We start from the raw sequence: 21,070 nt of genomic DNA on the forward strand, positions 1-21,070 counted from the left end.
GAGGAAGCCTGTTCCACTGAGAAACCGCTCTGCCAGGAACTTCTTCCTGATGTTTAGATGGAATTTCTTTTGAATTAATTTCATCCCGTTGGTTCTGGTCTGTCCCTCCGGGACAAGAGAGAACAATTCTGTTCCATCCTCTATATGGCAACCTTTTAAATACTTGAAGATGGTTATCAGATCCCCTCTCAGTCGTCTCCTCTCCAGGCTAAACAGACCAAGCTCCCCCAACCTTTCCTCATAAGTCTTGGTCTCCAAACCCCTCTTTATTGACCTCTTCTGGACATACTCCAGTTTGTCTACATCCCTCTTCATCCCTCCCCCCAAAACTGAACACGGTGCTCCAAGTGAGGCCGAATCAGAGTAAAGTGGTACCATCACTTCCCATGATCTGGATATGATATTCCTTATGATACAGCCCAAAATCCCATTTGCCTTTTTAGCCTTTTTAGCCTCCGAGTCACACTGCTGACTCATGTTCAATGTATGGTCTACTAAGACTCCTAGATCCTTTTCACACATACTGCCAAGACAATTCTCCCCCATCCTATATTAGTATAGATGGTTTTTCCTACCTAAATGCAGAACATTACATTTGTTTAAGGGTTTAACATCATTAAGTGTTCAGTTAGAACAAACATTTTGGAAATGGTGGAATATTAATAGTGTAGATTACTACTTAAGCCAAAATACATTTGAGGGGACATGTAATGTATTATAGATGGAAGAAAGCAAGCTGTGCTACCTACATAGTATGGGAGGCATCAAAGATTACTCCCAAATTCTTGGCTGTGTTCGCAGCCATAAGTTGTACACCGTCCAGGCAGGTTCCTTGCGTAGGCCTGTCTTATCCAGCCACAGGACCCCTGTCTTTGAAGGGCTGACTCTGCATGAGCTAATGACTCTGGGGGTGAGCCTTGGCGTCCATCCATCGGGAGATAGGAGATCAGCCACTGTTGCACTTATCCCCAGGTCGACAAGGCATCGAGCCTCCCAGACCTTAAGCAGTCAGTGGTCCATTTTTCTTTCCTTTCCACATCTTTTCTGACCTTTTTTTCAAACTTCCTAATCTATCTGTCATCTCAACTATTTGGCTCTGGTTTCTGCCTTGTAGATTCCCTGTGTTCTGGGACTTTTTTTCATTCATCCACCTGCTCTGGAAATTTACTTCTGCCATTTGGGCCTGTCTGAAGTTTTAACCCCAGCCAAACTTTCAGCATTCCCCATTTTCAAAGAAACTGCGCTACATGCAGTATGGCAGCTGAGTTTCCTAAGCAATCAGAATGTTCCATGCTATAGAATTCAGATTAATCCTCACAAATTCAATAGATTTGAAGGACCACTTTCCCCCATATTGTTCAGCCCATCAGTGTCACAAACCATACTGTCTGTGCCTCACTGTTTCAGGTGTAGTGGGTGGTAATGAGAGACAGGGCTTTGCAGTATAGGCACATTGGCAGTGGAATGGTCCTCTCATTTATGTCTGCCTACATAACTCTTTTAGAGACCAGATCCAAATATTTGTGGAAACTGATAGTCATTCTAACTGCCTAATTATTTGTTTTTATGCTCTGGTTGTTTTATGTCCAATTAAGAATTTTTAATGTATTCTGTTTTAATTGGGTTTTATTTTGCAAGCGAGCTTGGACAGTTTTCCCCTCAGAAGTGGGAATAACTAAATAAATGTAAATGCAGCTAAATGCTGGTTTGTATGTCTGTTGCAAAACATTGATATAACATTTAATTTCAGGTGCAAAACATTTGTGAAAATGGCTTGCAGGTGGGCCATTCCAAAATGACGGTTCTTGGTAATCCTTCTATGGGTAATTATCTGTTTTCTTTGTCACTTGAGTGTTATTATAGAAATAATAGAATGCTGACTCATTTTTTTTGTCAGTTTACTGACTAAAAAGTCAGCTGTCATCAGAAATTCAGCCCCTTTCTACCAGCATTGTACAGCCTCTACTCCTTATAGGTGGTTACATTTCTCTGTAGCATATTGTCAGGACCTAGGATTTGCCCCAGCATAGGGAGAAGCCAGGTCTGCCCTTAGAGTCCTCTGGTAGCCCTTTTTAGGCTTATGTTCATTTAATGTAATTTTGTATTGTTATTTGTAAACCAGGATTAGCTTGTCTGTGAGAGTCCGGCTAGATCCAAGGCTGCCCCAGGTCTTAACAGTGTTTTCAGAGCTTGGCCCAACTCCCAGCAAGCCTAGTGCAGGAGGCTTCCCTCAGCCCTATACTCCTCCTGCATTCTCACAGCAAAAAGGATATATTGGAGAAATGTGATTTCTTTGCCTTATGGCCCAGTGTTTTTGTTTTGTCCTTGGGAATGTTAAAAGCTGTAAAATGTTATCTGCTCTGGAGACAGCAGTTTTGCCTTTTGATATTTTTGTGTTGCTGCTCACAGAGCCTTAAAGCTTTGGTTGGCTCTATAAGGTTTGAATAAACAAGAATAGTTTATGCATTTTAAAATGCTGTTGTTAAGTGAATCATGTATTTTTAATATGCCTAAGTTAGGTGTGCTTTCATAAAGTTGATAAGAGGATTGGTTAATTAGGTATTCATTGTAATGAATTTTTTCAATGGGGTTCAAAGTTTGAGGTTGTATTTGCAGATTTTACTATAAGCAGGCTTCTCTGTAAGAGGATGGAACATGTATTTAGTTTAAGAAATGCTGCTGCCTTTTGCCTTCAGAGTATGTAGAGGTTTTGGTGAGAGTTATGGAGTTGCCTTAAGCTTTAGAACAGTTTGGTTATTATGTTCCTATTGTTTAATTATGCCTTAATGAGGTCTGGTACTTAATCTGGCTATTTTTGAATACATACCTTGAGAGTCCTTGAGATATCTGAATTTCAATTAAAAAGCTATTGAGTTTGGTTAGGGATTATTACAGTGTATTCCTGAAATTTTAATTTTTTTTTTCTATTGCTAATGCTTGTTTTAAGAATTTGCAATATAATTTGTGCTTTAGCCCAACTGCACTGATAGCTGCAACAGTCATTTTCCTCTAAACATTTTTAAAGTGAACCACCAGAATAGGCTGTTTTGTCTATATTTGGTTGGAAACCCATTAAGCTTTTTTGCACCTGGACAGGGGTCAAGATGTTTTAATTAATTGAGAATTGTTTTAGGATTGCATATTGAGAGATGTTTCTGTGATGTATGCACCTGTCAAATGATGGGTGGGATATGTACCCTATATCAATGCATGTATGTTTACATTTGATTTTCTTTGTCAGTCTCTTTCACTAGTAATCTCTGCTCTTTGTGCCACATATTTAATAAACCTCTGAATGGTTCTGTATAGCTAAATTGTTGTTTGAGCTAGGTTATCAAGTGAACTTGATACATAGCTGCACTTCTGATACCCCTTCTACAACTGCCCTGATTGGCACGATTATGCAATAGATATGCAACTAAACAGACAACAGCTGTCACATATGTCTGCATCAGCCATTTCATATCTTAAGTGTAATATGATTTGACTTTGAAATTTATAGTTATTGCTTTGTGTTCCAAAAATATTGAATTCTTAAACTTTTGAGTGTTTCTGTAAAAGTAAAGATTGATTTTTGACTTCAGTTCTTGTATTTGTAATGCCTTTTATGATTGGGAGAGGGGTCAGTAGTTTTAATGGGAATGTGTAAAATTTTGAAAACACTTTTTTATGGCATTGGGTATCTTATGGTAGTATTTTTTATTTTCCACCTAGTTTTGCACTTAGTTTTGATGTCTGAATACTTATGTTAAATGCTGTTTGTTCTCTTCAAATACTCCAGGCATATATCTTTCTAGGTTTGCTGATTTGTTGCAAGCCAATACGCTAGATCCTAGAGCAACTGGTGATGTGATTATTTTTAAAGTCATAAAGGTAAACTTGTATTTTTGAATCCATTTGTATTTTTGTTCTCACTTGATATTTTATTCCTTTTTCTTATTGCAAAAAATAATGTATGTTAATATACCAATTCAGCCTGATATGAGGCACTTCTAGGAGATCTGTTTCCATGTAAATAATTGAAATTGCAGTGAATTAATACCTAAATTTTTACTAAGATGTACTTAGACATAGTATATGAGAACAGCTATTTGCATAGGCACAGTTCATTGTTCCATTTTCTACAGTGGCCAACCAGATATTTTTGAGAAACCAACAAGCATTGGGCAAAGGGCATAACTTGCCCCCGAGTAAAGTGGTATTCTGCAGCACCTAGCCTTTGCATATGGCAGTTACATTCCAATCTTTCACCATCTTCTTCATTATTCCCTATAATCTCAAGATTCTAAGAATTGGAATCTTCTCGACTTATTTTACTTTGATAATTATGTAACAAATAATTATCAATCAATATGCATATTCATCGAAGACAGACATACCATCTACTGTATGACATGGAAAATACTGTTTCCAGGGTCAGGTCTTTGTTTCCAAAGTGCAGGTCAAAGTCTTGCCTCAAATCAAACACTGAAGTTGGTTCTTCTAGGAGCCACTCCACACTTTATGAATTACCTACATTGATACTATTCTTCATAGGCAAATGTGTCTACCTCTCATTTGTAGTCAAATATCATGTTTTCCTTACTGAGGTAGCACGATTGGTTACATTAATCACACATGGCAACATATATTCTTTTATCTACCAAGCTGAAATATCAGTGCACATAAATCGCATTATAAAATGCCCCAGTATTTCACCTCAGTACAGTTCAAGGGGCTTAGGAAATTGACATGGTTCTTTCTGACCTTTTGGAGCAAACCACCATACATGGAAGGGTAGATGCTACTCAACAACTATTTGCTCAAAAGTGTGAGAAAGTGAGCATTATATCACCTTAATGACCAAAATAGGGAAAGTATGCTCGAGCCTCTGTAGGGTAAAAAATGCAAAATTAAATATTAATGTTTATTAACATTAAAAACCTGAAGCTTGAAATATAGCCTCATTAAAATCCAAATATACATCCATGCTAATACTGCTACTGACCAGACGCGTTTTGGCAAACCTGCCTTTATCAGTGGTCAGGCATAAATAAATCAAACAGCATACATAAAATACAAGACCAGCTATGTTAAACATACAGTTGGCTCCTTTACATACAGTGATTTAATATGTTAAATATGTAGGACACTAAGAACCTTAATTGATTTTATGGACCAGATGGCCAGATAAAATTCTTTGAGGTCTCTTATGTTTCTAAAGCAGGCCCTGGTCCAGATGAGCACTTCCAGTGTCCAATGAGTGTCCTGTAGGAGCCGGCTTTTCTCCAAAGTATGCTGAGGTCACCTTAATGATCTACATAGTGGTTGAAGTATAGACTTCTATCAGTACCTGCACTGTGATTAGAGGAAAGATTTAACTGGCATATTGTTGATTGTTTGAGAAGGGAAATTATAGTAACCAAGTCCATCCATAAACATGTCACTCCTGGGAGAGCAGGTGTTATAACAAAGAGTGTATTCATCCAAGTGGAGAGCTCAGAAGGCTTCTCCTGAGGTGAAATACCTGAGAAGCTGATCAAGAGGTTATGCTGCTGAAGGAACAGCACCAAGATGAAGCTTTTGTGTGCACATGTCTCTTTCTCCTCATTTTTCCATGCATTAAGCAGCTTGTGCCAACTCTCCAGTTTTTCTCCCTTCCTTCCAGCTACTAGTGTAAAATTACTAGTTACCAGACAGATTTTTCTTTCTCGTTGCAAAAGAGGTGAAAGGTAAATGTGTGAAGTTGATGAGGATAAGGCAAGAAAGAATGATGCAAAGAGCCAGCTTGGTATAGTGGTTAGGAGTGCGGATTTCTAATCTGGTGAGTCAGGTTTGATTCCGCACTCTCTTACATGCAATCAGCTGGGTGACATTGGACTTGCCACAGCACTGATAAAGCTGTTCCAACCCAGCAGTAATATCAGGGCTCTCTCAGCCTCACCTACCTCACAGAGTGTCTGTTGTAGGGAGAGGAAAGGGAAGGCGAATATAAGCCACTTTGAGACTCCTTTGGGTAGAGAAAAGCAGCATATAAGAACCAATTCTTCTTCCACAAAGAGTAGAAGGGCCTTTGTGGAGGGCTGGCCAGTGACCTACTTTCAGAGATTTTGTAACCTTCTGAGTCCTGACCCACAGGATGAGAATCTGGAATTGGTAAAGTTTACAAGCTTTGGAGTTTGTTGGGGGAAAGAGATGGCATGAGTTGGGTTGTGTTATTTTTGGGGGGTGGGGGAGGGGGTCGTGTATTGTACCAGTTTCTTTCCTAATTGTACTTCTTTGCCATTTAGGGAAAAATGAAAAGCATATGTGATACCCTGGGAGTAAAACCAATGGACTCAATTTCTAAAAGTGCATTAGATCCAACACCCAAACATGAATGCCATGTTTTAAAGAATTCAAATAAAATTAATTCTTTACTATCTTATAGAGCATATGAGCGTTTACAGGTAAGAGTGTTATTGAACACAAATGCACATAAGTATTGTCAAACAATTTGTCAGCTCTTTTAGTTTGTATGTAGTATAAGTGAAAAGGCTATAATATGGCCTTTAAAGAGCCTCTTGTAGCGCAGGGTGGTAAGGCAGCCAACATGCTGTCTGAAGCTCTGACCATGAGGCTGGGAGTTTGATCCCAGCAGCTGGCTCAAGGTTGACTCAGCCTTCCATCCTTCCAAGGTCGGTGAAATGAGTACCCAGCTTGCTGAAGGGTAAAACAGTAATGACTGGGGAAGGGCACTGGCAAACCACACCGCATTGAGTCTGCCAAGAAAACGCTAGAGGGCATCACTCCAAGGGTCAGACATGACTCGGTGCTTGCACAGGGGATACCTTTACGTTTACCTTTACCTTTATGGCCTTTAAATCTGAATCGCTGAATTATCCTTAACATGAATGGCACATGTTCATAATTGTTTTTATAAATATTTGTCTTGAAACTTGCTCTTTGAGCCTTAGCATTGTTTTTCATGTATAAAATTCTAATGCCATTTGGCAAAGTTGTAGTGTGTTTATATCGTAATTTCAAGTGGAGAATTTCTGAATATTTGTGATAGAAGCCGTTGAACTTTTACTGAGTTTATTCTGAATTTGTTTCTAGTATTATTTCTATGAATATGGGTTTGATGAGATCCGGCAAAGACCAAGGCATGTATGTCCGTATGCTGTTGTTTCATTTTCTTACAAGGATGAAAAGATTCCAAAGTATTTGCCTCCATCAAGGTAAGCTAAGAATATTGGATACATCTTTAAAAGTGGTATTTAAAACTTCAGTTCTAAAATTGTCTCTTACTTGTTAGTCATGTTCCTGTGTGCATAGTACTCCTAAAGAATTAGAAATGGAAGTGTCCCTTAGAAGTTGTTTCTCGTTCTGTAGAATAGTTTGTCAAGCCTGTACTTTTATATATCGTTTTATCCATATACTGCCACATGCACTAATTTTTCTTAGTTATAACCTGGATATACTGTGCAGCTTACCAGTTATTTCACATCAAATTGATGACATAGCTGTTAAGTATAGTGTTACTGAAAGGTACATTAAAGTATCTTGTGCTCTTGTGTTTTGTTTCTTTTATGACTCACCTGGGTTTTTTTGGGGGGGGAGGTTCATTTTTTTACTTTGGTTAGTATTGCTTATGTATTTCAAATATCTGTGCCACTGGCTTCCTAAATAGCCTTGGGAAAGACATTATTTTAACTTTGGTTATCTTTATGAACATTATTATTTTAGCCTTGGTTTCCATTCTGCAGTGTAAGAATAGTGCCTGCATTTGGTCTTCAGATAATAGGTTGCATTCTTCAGCTGTATAAGCTTCCATGAGTCAAAGTTCACTCTACCAGATGCAAATAGGTCAGCATGCCTCAAGAGCCACCTCCTTGCATATGAACCTACCACCTTACCACTCTGATAATCTTCAGAGGTCCTGCTTAGAGTGAGCAACCCTAGAAAGAACCTTCTTGGTCATGAAGCCAAGACTTTGGTACTTCTTTCCCAGGGATATTCACCTGTTTCCCTCTATTGTTGTTTTCTACTAGTGGGTGAGTGGGTGAAGACTTTTTTTGCTTTGTTTGACATCCCCTCATTAACTTTTTAAGCAGCCTATAATGTATTTGTATTTTATGTTTTATTTAATTGTTTAAATTATATATACACAATACAATATTTTATTGTTCTAAGTGTTTTAATGTTTGCTGCCTTGGGGGCCCTGAATTGCATGTAAAGGAGTCTTAGAAACATTTATTTAAAGTAAATAATTACATAAATGTGATACTTGGAACTGGTTTTCATAAATAGGAATGCAAATTTTGTTTAATAAACACTTAAGCATTAACAAATTCATGATCTAGCCCACATATACTTTTCCATATTATTAGTTCTGTTTCTAATTTTTGTTAAGAAAAATTAAAATATCATATTCTGGTGTCTTGAGGTTAGACAATTAACAATAGAACAAGCTTTGGAACATGCACACTGTAGGTACATGTTGCAGGAATTAGTATTTTTGCTAGTTTTCAAGTAGAAGGCAACAATAATTGGACTGTGGATCGTAAATCAGACTAGCAATAATGCATGTTGTGTGAAAAAATACAACAGGTTCTAGAAAATTGGTGTGAAGTGCGGGGGGAGGGAATCAATCTAGACAAAGACATCAGAACATGATTCTGCTCTGGTGATTGTCTCCTCACACACACTCACCCTTACCCATACACACAAATATGTGCACACAAAAGAAAGGCACAAAATCTATGACCACCGTTTCTGGAGAAGCGAAAGCTGCCACTGAGGATAGGTGGGAAAATACCTGGGAGTGGCAGGTCTGCCACCAGCTTGGTGGCCAAAGCTCCAGTTCAGGGTGGAGAAGAAGGCAGGCAGGCAATGGCAGGGCTTCTGGTGTTACGAGGACCGAACCTTTTGTGTCCTGCTCTTGACTGCGCCCCATGGCAGGGGTTGGGGAGAGAAGATTCCCAAGGGAGATACAGACATGAAGGTGGAAGGGATGGAGATGGAGAAAGTTGAGCGTGCATGCGCCTTTTCAATGAATAAGTCATCAAGCAACATAACTGTGGAAGGTGTACAGAGGAAGGATACTTTCAGGTGCCTCTGTTCCCTCCTTGTTCCCTCTGTCATGGCTACTGTAGGTCTTAATGATTTAGGGAGGAGGGGAGGGAGTGCCAGGGGGCCCAGGCAAGTCAGGAAGATGGGGGGAGGGACCAGGGTGATTGCAGTCCATTCATGTGCTTCTCCAACTGTCCTTGGATGGCCATGTGGGCTGGTGTGAAGGGACTTCTTTCCAGAGAAAACCCTTGTGGAGTCTCCCCATATGCATGCTAGGAGTATGACCTCCTGCCTGGAGGGAAAACAGGCTGGGTCCCTTCGCTGTCATTACTGCAGGAGGAGTTATTGCAGGAGTTCCACTAAGGGGCCTGTCTGCCCATAGCCTGTCACTGGAGTGGCTGCCCAAGGTCTGCCTGAGGTGTCACTGCTACAGCTGGTCTCTCTTGGTGCTCCCTCTGATGAAGGGATTGCCCTCAAGGCTGGACTTGGGAGCCAGGATGCAGCCTTGCATGGCCTCCAAATAGGACTCAGGGACAGTGCCGCCGCTGCTGCATAGCCCTCTTTCAGAATGGGGGATAGGAAAAAGGCAGTCTGATTTTGTCAGCAGTTGGTAGGAAGATTCCCCAGATTGGTTTTTCCTATTGATTTAGTATCCCCCAGTCATGGCCAGTAATCTCCTGTTTTAAGAAGTGAGCCATCGGGTAATATGCCTGGGGTTTTTATTATATAGTATATTATGATGATGGTGATGATGATATATGATATACTAGGACAGCAGATGGCTGCAGAATACTTTTTGGCTTCCATATTTAAAGAGCTGACAACTAGTTTAATTCTTGTTTTAATACTTTGTATTTATTTTAAATCTCTATTTTGTATATAATTTTATATGTTTTAACCTATTATAATTTGCCCGGAGTCTTATGAAGTAAGGTAAAAAATAATTGTAATAACAGTAATACTGTGAGCACATTTTCTGGTTTAACGGTTTGCATTATCTATATATTTACTTCCAATATTTATGTCCCACCTTTATGCCCAATGATGACCACCAAGGCAGTATTTTGTTTGTCATTTCTTTTGTAGACTCATCCAACCTTGGTATGGTAATTAATCTATAGCTTTGTCACTTCATAGTTTAATTAGTATGGTGTGCTGTATGTTGGGTTGACCTTGAATACAAAACAGAAAATCCAGCTGGTTCAGAATGTGACAGTCAGAGACTAGCCAAATAGGGGCACATCTTGCCTGTTTTAAAATAAGTATTGGCTGTCTGCTTGTTTCTAGTTTCAATTCAAGGTTCAGATCATGACTTTTAAAGTCATTGCTGGCATAGAAGGCATGTAACTAAACTTTACCACTCCCTTTTTAAACTTGTGCTTTTTGTTTACATTGAGCCAAAATAATTTGTTGTGCTAATACTTGTTGTTCTAACAATGTAAGATTAAAAATTCTGCTCTGTTACTCTTACTAGCCTTGCTAGCTCATCCTTCAGAATGGGCTTCCATCTCCAGAAGTTTCTAAGAAGCCTTGATCATCTTATTCACTGTCCGCATCAACTAGAGCCTGTGCTGTTTATTAGTTAGCTCCTTTCTTCTCACTCAAATTGTCTTCTGTTCTCGATTTGGTAGTAAATCACATAAGCTGTGCTATAAATTTTTAAAATCAAGATCAGGATGAAAGGATTTCTGTGGAGCTGTTTTTGAACAAGGGTCAAGATGATGATGATGTTAGCCATTCAGTCGAGTCTGACTCTTGGTGATCTATGGCACAACTGCTGCCACAATTTCCGATCTTGCACCTCTTCTTTTAGTTGTGTATTGTACTGACCACTGTCCATTTTGATAGTCTCTAACTGTTGTGTTCTTTGTCGACCTGGTTTCCTTTTTCCTCTGACCAATCATAGCATAATTGCTTTCTCCAATAAGTTGGATGGCATGATAAGGCAAAAGTAAGTGAGCTGGAATTTTGTGATTTGGCCTACCAGTGATATATAAGGCTTTTAAGTGCTATAGTATTTTCTTTGTGACTTTTGCCATCCATGGAACCCACAAAAGCCTTCTCCAACACTATAGTTCAAAGGAGTCAATTCTTCTTGTCTCATTTTTTTCATTGTCCAAGTTTTGCAACTATAAGTAGCTATTGGAAATATGACAGCTCTAACTAATCTGCATTTGGTAGTTATGCCCTTGGTTTTGTCCTTGGTTTTCCATGTTTGGTTCAAGCTCATCATTCCTGAGTGACTCAGAGCAATCTGACGTTTTAACAAGGGCACTTGCCACTCGGGTACTTGAGTCTCTTATAGCCAGAGATGGTAGTTCTGCATATCAGCAAATTAAAGTCTTCACCAAGAATGTTGTTGAATGCATTATGTTACTAAAGTGTAAATGTGTGGCACCTTTGTCCTACACAGTTTAAAAAACAGAGAAAAGAGAACCAATAGATATTTTCACTTTGGGACTATAGCTCCTGCATGTTCAGATTTACATCTGTGATTAAGAATGCTGATTGCCAATTAAAAACTGAATTGGATGATTTAGTGTGATCTAGATTGCATTATTGTAGCATGTGTGGGTGCAGTTGGTTGGAAAGTGTTTGGAAACTGAAAATGGTCCAACATGTGGCTGGCAGTCTCTTGGCTGGATTAGGTTCCATAGACTATATCATGCCTCAATTAAGGTATATTGGGTTGTTTCTTTGGTTGAATTCTTATTTATTTATTTAGAATACTTATTTTCTTCCTCTTTGATGTGGCTTACAATTTTAAAAAAAACATAGTATACGAGAGCCAGTAAAAACAAGCTATTAAAAATTTAGCTAACTTTCCTAATTAATAACCTAAATAAAATTTGTGAGGGCACAGGGAACTGGGCATGGGAAATAGATCTTAGCTGGTGGTCTGGACTGTGTGGGAGCAGGCAGTCTTTCTGGTACCCTGTCCTCAAGTTGTTTGGGACCTTAAAGGTAAGAACCAGCACTTTGAATTGGGCTTAGAAAGTGCTTTAAAACTCTAAATACTCCTCATATGATCTTTACCAGCAGATAATTCCAAATTAGAATGTTACTACAGGAGTGTTTATCAGGGATCCTGTTAGATGTTATAGGATCATTGGCTCCAACCAAAGGCTTGGTGGAAGAGCTCCATCTTGTAGGTCCTGCGGAACTGAATCATTTCCATCAGGGCCCGGATCTCCTCCATGAGCTCATTCAATCAAGTGGGGGTCAGGACTGAAAACATCCTGGTCCTGGTTGAGGCCAGACATAGTTCTTTGGGGGCAGGTTGGTAATTGCAGGGTGAAGTGCTCTTTGGGGGACATGGGCAGAGAGGCAGTCTCTCAGGTATGCCTGGCCCATACCATGTATCTTCTTGAAGGTAATTACCAATACCTCAAGCCTGATCCAGAATTTAACTGGAAGCCAGTGAAGCTGCCAGAGCAGAGGCCAAATATGAGTCCCGGGCAGCTGCATTCTAGACTAGTCACAGTTTCTGGGTCAAGGATAAGGGTAGGAAAGCGTAGAGCGAGTTCCAGTCTAGAGATGACTGTCACGTTGATCATTGTGGCTAGATCCTCTGGGGTAGCGATCCCCAACCTGTGGGCTGCAGACCACATGTGGTCCCTCGACTAATTGGAGGTGGGCCCCGAAGGATGCCTTCTCCCCCCCCCGGCCCTTTACTTCATCCCCCCCAGCCCTTTACAACACACTTCATTGTTGCGGCGTGTCTGTATGTTACTTTGAAGGGATGTTTAAACATTACCATAGCGACCAGAGAGCGTTAGGGGAGTGGTTGAGAGTAGAGGAGTAAACTACCCCGCCCCCCGGGCCTCAGTAAAAGGCGTTGAGTGGTCCCCGGTGATAAAAAGGTTGGGGACCACTGCTCTGGGGCACAGTAGAGTCCTAGTTGGCTTGTTGAAGATGGAAGAATGCCAGCCATGCTACTCTCATGATCTGAGCCTCCATAGTAAGGGAAGCATCGAAGATCACTCCCAGATTACTGTCTGTATGCGTAGCTGTAGGCTGTGTACTATCCCAGCAGGGTAAGAGCCCTCATTTCCTTCAAATGGCAAATCGTCTGTTCTGTAAAGTATTTGGGTTGTTTTTGGGTTTTGCTCCTTATTTTGATTGACCTTTTTGTATTTCTCGGGTCTGTTATTTTCTTTGATTCCGATTTTTCTGGTGTCTTTTTATTAGCTTTGAGTGTTTGCTGTTTTATAAATGTAAGCCACCTTGCAGCCATTATTGTTGTTTTGTAAATATAGCCCATCTTGCAGCTTTGATGAGATGTAAATACTCCACCTATAAAGACCATATAACCGTAACCTATACAAGAAAACTACTTCTAGCTTCTGATTTTAACTGTACCCATTTCTCTTGTAGATCAAAGATTTCTAGCCTGGATAAAATAGGTAAGAACACAGCAAATAATTGTAGTATATTATAAGAGAGTATGTATTTGAGCTATTTGAGAACAATTGGTGTTTGACACTGCGTACCTATAGAATTGAATATATTTCAACTATATGTGCATGTACCTAGGAGCTTAGGACTGTTGAACCATGAGCCTTCTATGTATGCCTAATTTTTGCTACAGGCTTAGTTTCCTTGGCTTTTAAATGTTATGGTATCAAGAAACATTTCATTATATATAGCTACCTCATCAAATAAGCATACCATTGTAAAATGCATAGTTGCATTTAAAGGATAACATAGTAGGAGCTTATTTATTTATGTAATTTATAGCCCGTTGCTCTCAGATAATCTGAGTCATGGTGGGTAACACAATAAACCTTCAATTCCAAATCTGTTCTTGTTTGACCGGATAAAAGCTGAGATCCAAAGGACTACTTGTGTGAGTGGAGGGTGTTATACTACCAACTTCATAATGCTAGAAACACTGATTTTGTTATCATTAAATGCATAGCATATTAATTATTACAATCGTTATTTACATTTAAACACAATCTTCAATATGTTGTACATTATATATAGGAAATATTATTATTTAATGCTGTGGACTATGTTTCATATTACATAGTTTAGCAAAATAGTTTCTTTCAGTCATAACAGTTTTGCCCAAATGCGAATATGCCCTTGGTGATGTGCTGGGATCACTTCTGAGCACTAGGGTAATGATATCAGTGCTTCAGTGGCAAAATCATTATGTTGCCAATAAGGGCCCTCACTGCTGTTATATCCCCCACTAGTGTCCTGCAGGAAAACCTATATCGGAAGTTTAAATCTCAAAATTGTCATTATTTTATTCTACACTGCTTTTATAGGTTTTTAAAAGTGTTTTACCAGTTGGAATGACAGAAATTTTATACTAACATGAATTACTGTTGAAAACCTGTTTCCGTTAAGTGTATAAGGCTCTGAATCTAACAAAGTGGGCTCAAGGTGACAGGTCTTGGAGATTTTTCTCCAGGAAATTTTCTCAATAAGGGCAGCCTATTAGGAACTACTTTTGAACCGCCTGCCTATTTCTTTGATCAGATACGAGTTAACTTTAAAATCACATCCAATTGAGTGAAAAGGGAGCATATCCATCTTTTTGTGTTTTGACCTGGCACTCTTCTGGGTCACAACTTCAGAGAGGTGTAAAGAATGCCTTGTTATCTGTTGATCATATTATCATATTTTCAGTAACATTTATGCTGCCTTGTGTGTTAAGTGCTGTCAAGTCATTCCCAGTTTACGGTGACCATATTGTCCTATCATTAATAACCTTGCCAACCAAGAGCAGTGGCTTCCTTTATTGAGCCCATCCATCTCATGTTGGGTCTTACTTTGGTACTGGTGCTATTAAGCTTACAACACTCCCCTCCCGTGATTTGGATTTGTTAAGCTGGCGTTGCTACAGTAGCACTGATTCTGCAAAACACTTCCCACCTTCACTTTCTACTGCAGAGTCTGCCTTTTTGTGATTTTCCCCTCCATTGAAGATGGAGGCCGCTCTTTTTGGGGCCTATAGATTTGGACCCCCTTGCCCAATATTTTTGAAACTTGGTGGGTCTTTTGAGCAGAGGCACCAGAAGCTATGCTAAATATTTGTTGCCTCTACCTCACAAAACAGCCCCCTTCCAGTTTAACCGGTAGTTTTTCTGGTTTATGTTCACATGAACTTAGTAATGCAAATCTGTTCTTTAGCCAAAGAAGTCATGGCCTACAATCAGTACAGGTCTGTTCTTTATATAGCCGGCAAAAACTTCAGGAATGTTGTTTAGATTATATTTTGGCACTATGACTATTTCGGTGTTTTTGTCAGCTTTATTCTGATTTTCAGTATTAATAAATAGAGGTTCTCAGTGAACAAGTTATAATTTTCACAGAATGTTATGAGTCAGTCTCTTGCTTTATTTTGTGTTTCTAGCCCAAATGGTCCAACCATATTTGGTTCTACTTTGTTTCCTAATCATCTATGATTATTAGTCCATCTTGTTGGGTATGTGATCAGTTTCTTTGTGGACACTTGCATAAAAGCTTTCGGTTTCTTTTTAATAATCTATATTTGGGCATAAATTTGAGTGACCGTTATGTTGATGGGCTTCCCTTTAAGTCTGATATCTGGTCAGATTTTGCATTCTGGCCCTTGATTGATTGGGCTACATTTTGTTTCACCATTATGGCAACCCCGTTTCTTCTGCATTGCTTCCTGAGTAAAACCTTTTTGTAATTTTCTGATTGAAAAATGCCCTAGTCCGGTCCACTTTAGTTCACTCACTTACAGGATGCAAAGTTTAAACATTCCATTTCTTGTTTTATGATTTCATGCTTATTTTGAGCATGCTTCTCATGTTCCATGTATCTGTTATATGTATTGAATAGCTTTGGACTTTCTTTTTCCATCCGTTGACATCAACAACTAGACATCCTTTTGGCTTTAATGCAGTTGCATTGTTAAGAATTGTGCTACTTGTACTTATCCACTGCTCTTCCCCAATAGCTGATTGATAGTATCCAGTCTTCAGCAGTATATATATATATATTTACATTTTGGATTGTGTCATCATGGTGTTCCAAGGTATGAGATGATCATTGTCACCGCTTTCTGTGCAGTACTAAGAAGGGTTAGCTGAAGTGCTATTGCCATTTTCTATGACAAATCCTCCACCAATGTCACCTTCCACTATTACTGCTGCTACCAAGTAGCTACCCTTCAAGGATTCTTCCACATATACTCCCTATCACCATGGATCTGTCCTTCTAAATCCGCTGATGTGGCCATTCATTCCTTAAGGGGTAAATGCATCTTAGTCTGGTGTCTCAGCTGTGACCATTCTGCCGTGAATGACTCTGCTGCACCTTACATTATTGCTCTCAGCTTCACTATCACATAGTGAAATCTTCACCATCTTAATGTGTGATTTTTTAATGTTTTGCCTTATGTGTCTCCACATTTTTTGCTGCAGGTTGCTACTTCCAGAACTTGTATTTTTACTTTTCTTTGGTACATCTTTCTGCCTAATAAGAAAGATGAAATCTCCTATTAAATATAATAGAAAATTTATGCGACATTCATTCCTGTCTTCCACTCATTAAGGCTGCACTCAAATCTTACATTAAATGGGCATTACAATTAATATGGTACATAAATATACTTGTTCATGTCCTTGTTTACATCACTACCATCTTATTGAGGTGAATGTTTCCTGCAATAATAATTATAGAGTTCACGTACCTGATGCATACAAATTCAGCTTCCTAGGTTAATCCAAGTTAGAATTTTAGCTTGTATAAAAAAAAAGTAAATCCATTCTTAGAGTTCAAAAGAGTTTAGGGGGTGGGAGGAATGACTAACTCTAGTTAACCCGGACATGTGCATTTTTATGTTGTGGGAACTGAAGTTGGTTTAATCCAGGATTGCTCCACCATGTTCTGGATAAGAAAAGAGGAGGTAAGGGGGAAATGTGAGCAAGATAAACTGAGGTTATGAAATTGCTGACATATTGTGATGTGTGAATGCAGTTTTGTGTACATGTGTACCACAATGATTTAAGAAGTCTGTGATACAAGTTTATTGAAATGCTAATTATAACTTACTGGAATCTGTTGCAATAGTCTAAAGAGAAGCAGTAAAATACCATTTTAAACTCAAAAGTGTTGTGAATTTCTGGGACAGAGATATCCAAAACCCTTCAGGTTTTGTCCATCAATTTTAATTTGATCTAGAATAAAATTGCATTTTAACTTTGAAGATGATTACTCACCCTTCAAAATTTCCGTTCAAGAACACGATTGACATATAATAGCTTGTCTGTATGATGTTCTAATAAACCAGGACTTGGGGACTATATTCATCCAATCAGTCCTTTTTTTTTTGTATTCCCCTATCTATTTGAGAGCACATTCTTTAGTCAGATGTTTTTGTTCTTGACACAGATAAAGCAAGTTATACCTTGTGGAAGGGGCAGCTTTTAAACAGAGGGACACTTGTATGCCATGTCGCTTTGAAGTCAGAAACACGCCCTCTGCTTCCCTGCAAACTGTAAGTATCATAATTTTATAACTAGAACTCTGAATGTTAGGCCAGATCATGCTGGCTTCAGAAGATCCAAAATGGGGGTAAACCGGTAATGACTGGGGAAGGTACTGGCAAAACCACCCTGTATTGAGTGTGCCATGAAAACGCTGGAAGGCGTCACCCCAAGGGTCAGACATGACTCGGTGCTTGCACAGGGGGATACCTTTACCTTTATACATTAGAGAAACAGATTTGTGTACTGCTGGCAATAAATTTTTGTATAGTTGCAAAACTATGTATAGTTGCAAACACTAGTTATAGTTGCAAAAATAAGTTTTCAGCTTAAAGATTTTAATATCTTGAACAAGAAACATCTTAAATGTCTTTTATTGTTTGATTTCTAGTCCTGAAAAACTTGATGTTGACATGGTTATGAGTATTGAACATTTGACAAGGAAGATCTCACCAAAAGTATTCTATAAAGAAACCTATTCAGGAGAAAAGGAAGGTAAGATTTTTTTATAGCCTTGAGTACATATTCATTAATTTGTATCATAGTATGGAAAACAGTTTAATTGATTGTAATGCTTTTTTCCTCAGAATTCAGGAGTGGACTGTACTGTAGTCTTTATGAAGTTGTGGAGAAGACTAGATCGGGGAGTAATTTGGAAGGTTTGCTTCAGAAGCTAGAGAAAGATAAACTAGTGAGTAGCTGTTCTCTTGGAATTTTTTATTACTAAGTTTTAAAAGCCATATGTAAAATAGCTCATAAGCCAAGATGTAGTCAGTACAAGTACTGTACTGTAGTCAGTACAGTACAAGTTAACAATTTTTTTACATGATTCTTACAAGCTTAATAAATAATAATGGTATTATTATATTCAAAATTCATAAATCAAATAAAAGCTTGCTATGAATGACAATATTTTTATAACTCTTAAACGTTTCATAAATGAGTTTAGTCAGTTGCTACCATTTCGTTTTTGGCATCTCAGGATTTTTGCAGTTTTAAATTTCCCCAGCGTTTTGTGATGAATCAGTTGGATCTTTCTTCCTAAGTAATTTAGCAGACTGAGTTGAGAGACCTGCTGAAACCATGCACAGTATTTTTCCAAAAGGTTTGAATCACTTTGTAGTTTTTTTACTTTAATTTTTATTCCCAAATGAAATTACTCTAAATATAACTTAAAAATAACTTCAAAGGTGCCACTGACTTTAAAAAAAATTGAATTAGTCAGAATTATTTCTCAAAGTGGCCATCCCTGTTGGATTTGTCACACTGTGATTCTGCCCAATTGTATTTTCTTTGTTTTCATTCTGCTGTTCTTCCAAACAGCTCAAAGCAAACCAGTCCTCTTTCCTCCATTTTATCCTCTCAGAAATCCTTCAAAGTAGGCTAAACTGAGAGTGGGTGATTGGGTCAAGGTTGCCCTGCAAGCTTCATGGTACAGTAGTTTTTTCAACCTGGTTTTCCAGATCCTAGTTCCCTTACCACCAATAACTTATGCAAGAACATTTTCAACCCATTCCATTGTTGTTTGGATAGGTTTTGCTTAGTAAATGGTGAGTTAGATTTCTAACCATCTAAAGCCAAATAGAAATACTTGATCATGGTGAATACATGAAGTTGCCTTGTTCTGAATCCATCAGGGTAGTTACTATCTACTCAGAATGGCAGTGGCACTACAGCAGGGGTAGTCAAACTGCGGCCCTCCAGATGTCCATGGACTACAATTCCCACGAACCCCTGCCAGCAAATGCTGGCAGGGGCTTATGGGAATTGTAGTCCATGGACACCTGGAGGGCCGCAGTTTGACTACCCCTGCTCTACAGTTTCAAGTGGATATCCATGATATCACCTACTACCTGATCCTTTTAATTGGGAGATGCTGTGGATTGAACCTGGGGCTATCTGTGTACACAGCAGCTATTCTACTAAGCCATTGCCCTCCCCAGTGTTTATGATAACATAAAGAGATGAAATAGGTACTCTAGTCTAAATTATTTGCCAAGTGGAGTAGGAATGCATTCCTAAGCAGAGCTAGTCTACTTAGAAATTTATAGCTGCTTAGGAATATACGGTTAATATATTCCATTTGTTTTTAAATAATATTGTAAAAATGTGCTTCAGTTGAAAAGAGCAGTATAGATATTTCGACAGCAAAACTCTCTAACTAAAAATTCCAAAGAATAATTTAGTCAAATTTTGTTTGGATGACTATACTACCAAAAGTGCATTCTGTTTGAGAGGAGCCAACTTGAAATCCTCAGGCTTGCATGGCTATGGATCTCAAATTAAAGGCTTCATAGTTTGATCGGTCTTCTTTCTTAACCGCCATTTGTCTAAAATCTAATTTATAACTTGGAAGCACATTTTTAATAGTCACAACTTCCTTTTCGCAGGTTATTGTTAAACCTCTTGTAGATGGAGGATACCTGTTGCTGCTTTCTCCTTGTCAGATGGCTTCACCATATGGTATGCAGTTCTTAAATTTCTACATTGGCTGCTTAGATTACTTAGTGAGCAACCTCGTTTTTCTTACTGTGTTTTTCCCCCTCCCTCCCCCCAGACAATCAGACAGGAAGACCTCGCACTCTCCAAGCACTGTTTCTGTTCCGGAATCATAGAGGTTTAGGGACATCAAGTAAGGTTTTTCTTTTTGTTAGCTGTGTAATGTCGTGAATACTGTGAATTCTCCCTGTTGGTTTAGTCTTGGTTAGTGAGGTAATAATAGTAATATACCAAGCCTTGTAAGTGGAAATGAAGTTTACCATTTAAATGGTAGATAGTAAATGGTAAACATTAAATGCATAATGTTCTTTGGAATGTTGCTGTGCCTTTGACACACCACAGTCCAATATGAAACATCTTTGTTTATAAACCAAGTTTTAGAGTGATTAGCACTGTAGGCTTGATTTTCTGGGTATATCTAATCAAAGTTCTGATGCCGTGTCCATATAGTACAGCTTCTCTTCACTCAACTGGAAGAGAAGCTGTACTGTTGCAGAGAAGCCTGCCTAGAACAAGTGATATATTAATACTGATAAACAAAGAGGTTCTATTTATTTAGAGAGAAGGTGGTTGTCTACTGGGAAGTGTGAAAAGTGTAGTGGCTAAGGCTGCACTCACACTGCAGTGGCAAAACACAGCTTGTTCTAGCCTGAGTCGGTTTGAAAATTTTAGGATTTGCGTGATCAAAGACTTCATGGTTTAGGAGGTCTTCAGTATGTTTCAACATCCCAGTCTAGGCATTGTAATATATGGGCTTTGCTTATTGAACAGGAACTGAGATTCTTTAATGAATTAAGCTGGGCATGAGGGGAAAAAAGGAAGGCACTTCTGGAATTCTTAATAGTAGTTTTTTGTAGTTTGAATAGTATGCTAAACTCCATTCAGAAGGGTGGGTTACTAACAGTGAAGACTTGGAGGCAGATTGTGGATTTCATGCTTAAATGCTTAGTAGGGCAGCAGAAAATTCTTTCTCAGAACAGTTTTGCTGAAAAACTGTTTCATTTCCTGCTAATAGGGAGAAGAGAGATGTTTCTACTGAATTTTTGTTTTAAGCCAATACTGTA

At 38.7% G+C, this 21,070-nt stretch overlaps 1 protein-coding gene across 4 annotated transcripts in view; it reads left to right on the top strand.

Moving 5' to 3' along the window:
• TASOR (transcription activation suppressor) overlaps nucleotides 1-21,070 on the top strand; it is a 54,734-nt gene that overhangs the window by 10,827 nt on the left and 22,837 nt on the right. For all 4 annotated transcript variants that reach the window (XM_077325495.1, XM_077325496.1, XM_077325498.1 and 1 more), the window contains exons 4-13: nucleotides 1,751-1,823; nucleotides 3,782-3,873; nucleotides 6,270-6,428; nucleotides 7,078-7,199; nucleotides 13,411-13,439; nucleotides 17,413-17,518; nucleotides 17,899-18,002; nucleotides 18,095-18,198; nucleotides 19,898-19,970; nucleotides 20,065-20,139. In XM_077325495.1, the coding sequence (XP_077181610.1) occupies nucleotides 1,751-1,823; nucleotides 3,782-3,873; nucleotides 6,270-6,428; nucleotides 7,078-7,199; nucleotides 13,411-13,439; nucleotides 17,413-17,518; nucleotides 17,899-18,002; nucleotides 18,095-18,198; nucleotides 19,898-19,970; nucleotides 20,065-20,139 (937 nt within the window). The remainder of the gene's footprint in view (nucleotides 1-1,750; nucleotides 1,824-3,781; nucleotides 3,874-6,269; nucleotides 6,429-7,077; nucleotides 7,200-13,410; nucleotides 13,440-17,412; nucleotides 17,519-17,898; nucleotides 18,003-18,094; nucleotides 18,199-19,897; nucleotides 19,971-20,064; nucleotides 20,140-21,070) is intronic.

The sequence above is a fragment of the Paroedura picta genome, chromosome 3 (assembly GCF_049243985.1).
Source record: "Paroedura picta isolate Pp20150507F chromosome 3, Ppicta_v3.0, whole genome shotgun sequence".
Lineage (NCBI taxonomy): Eukaryota > Metazoa > Chordata > Lepidosauria > Squamata > Gekkonidae > Paroedura > Paroedura picta.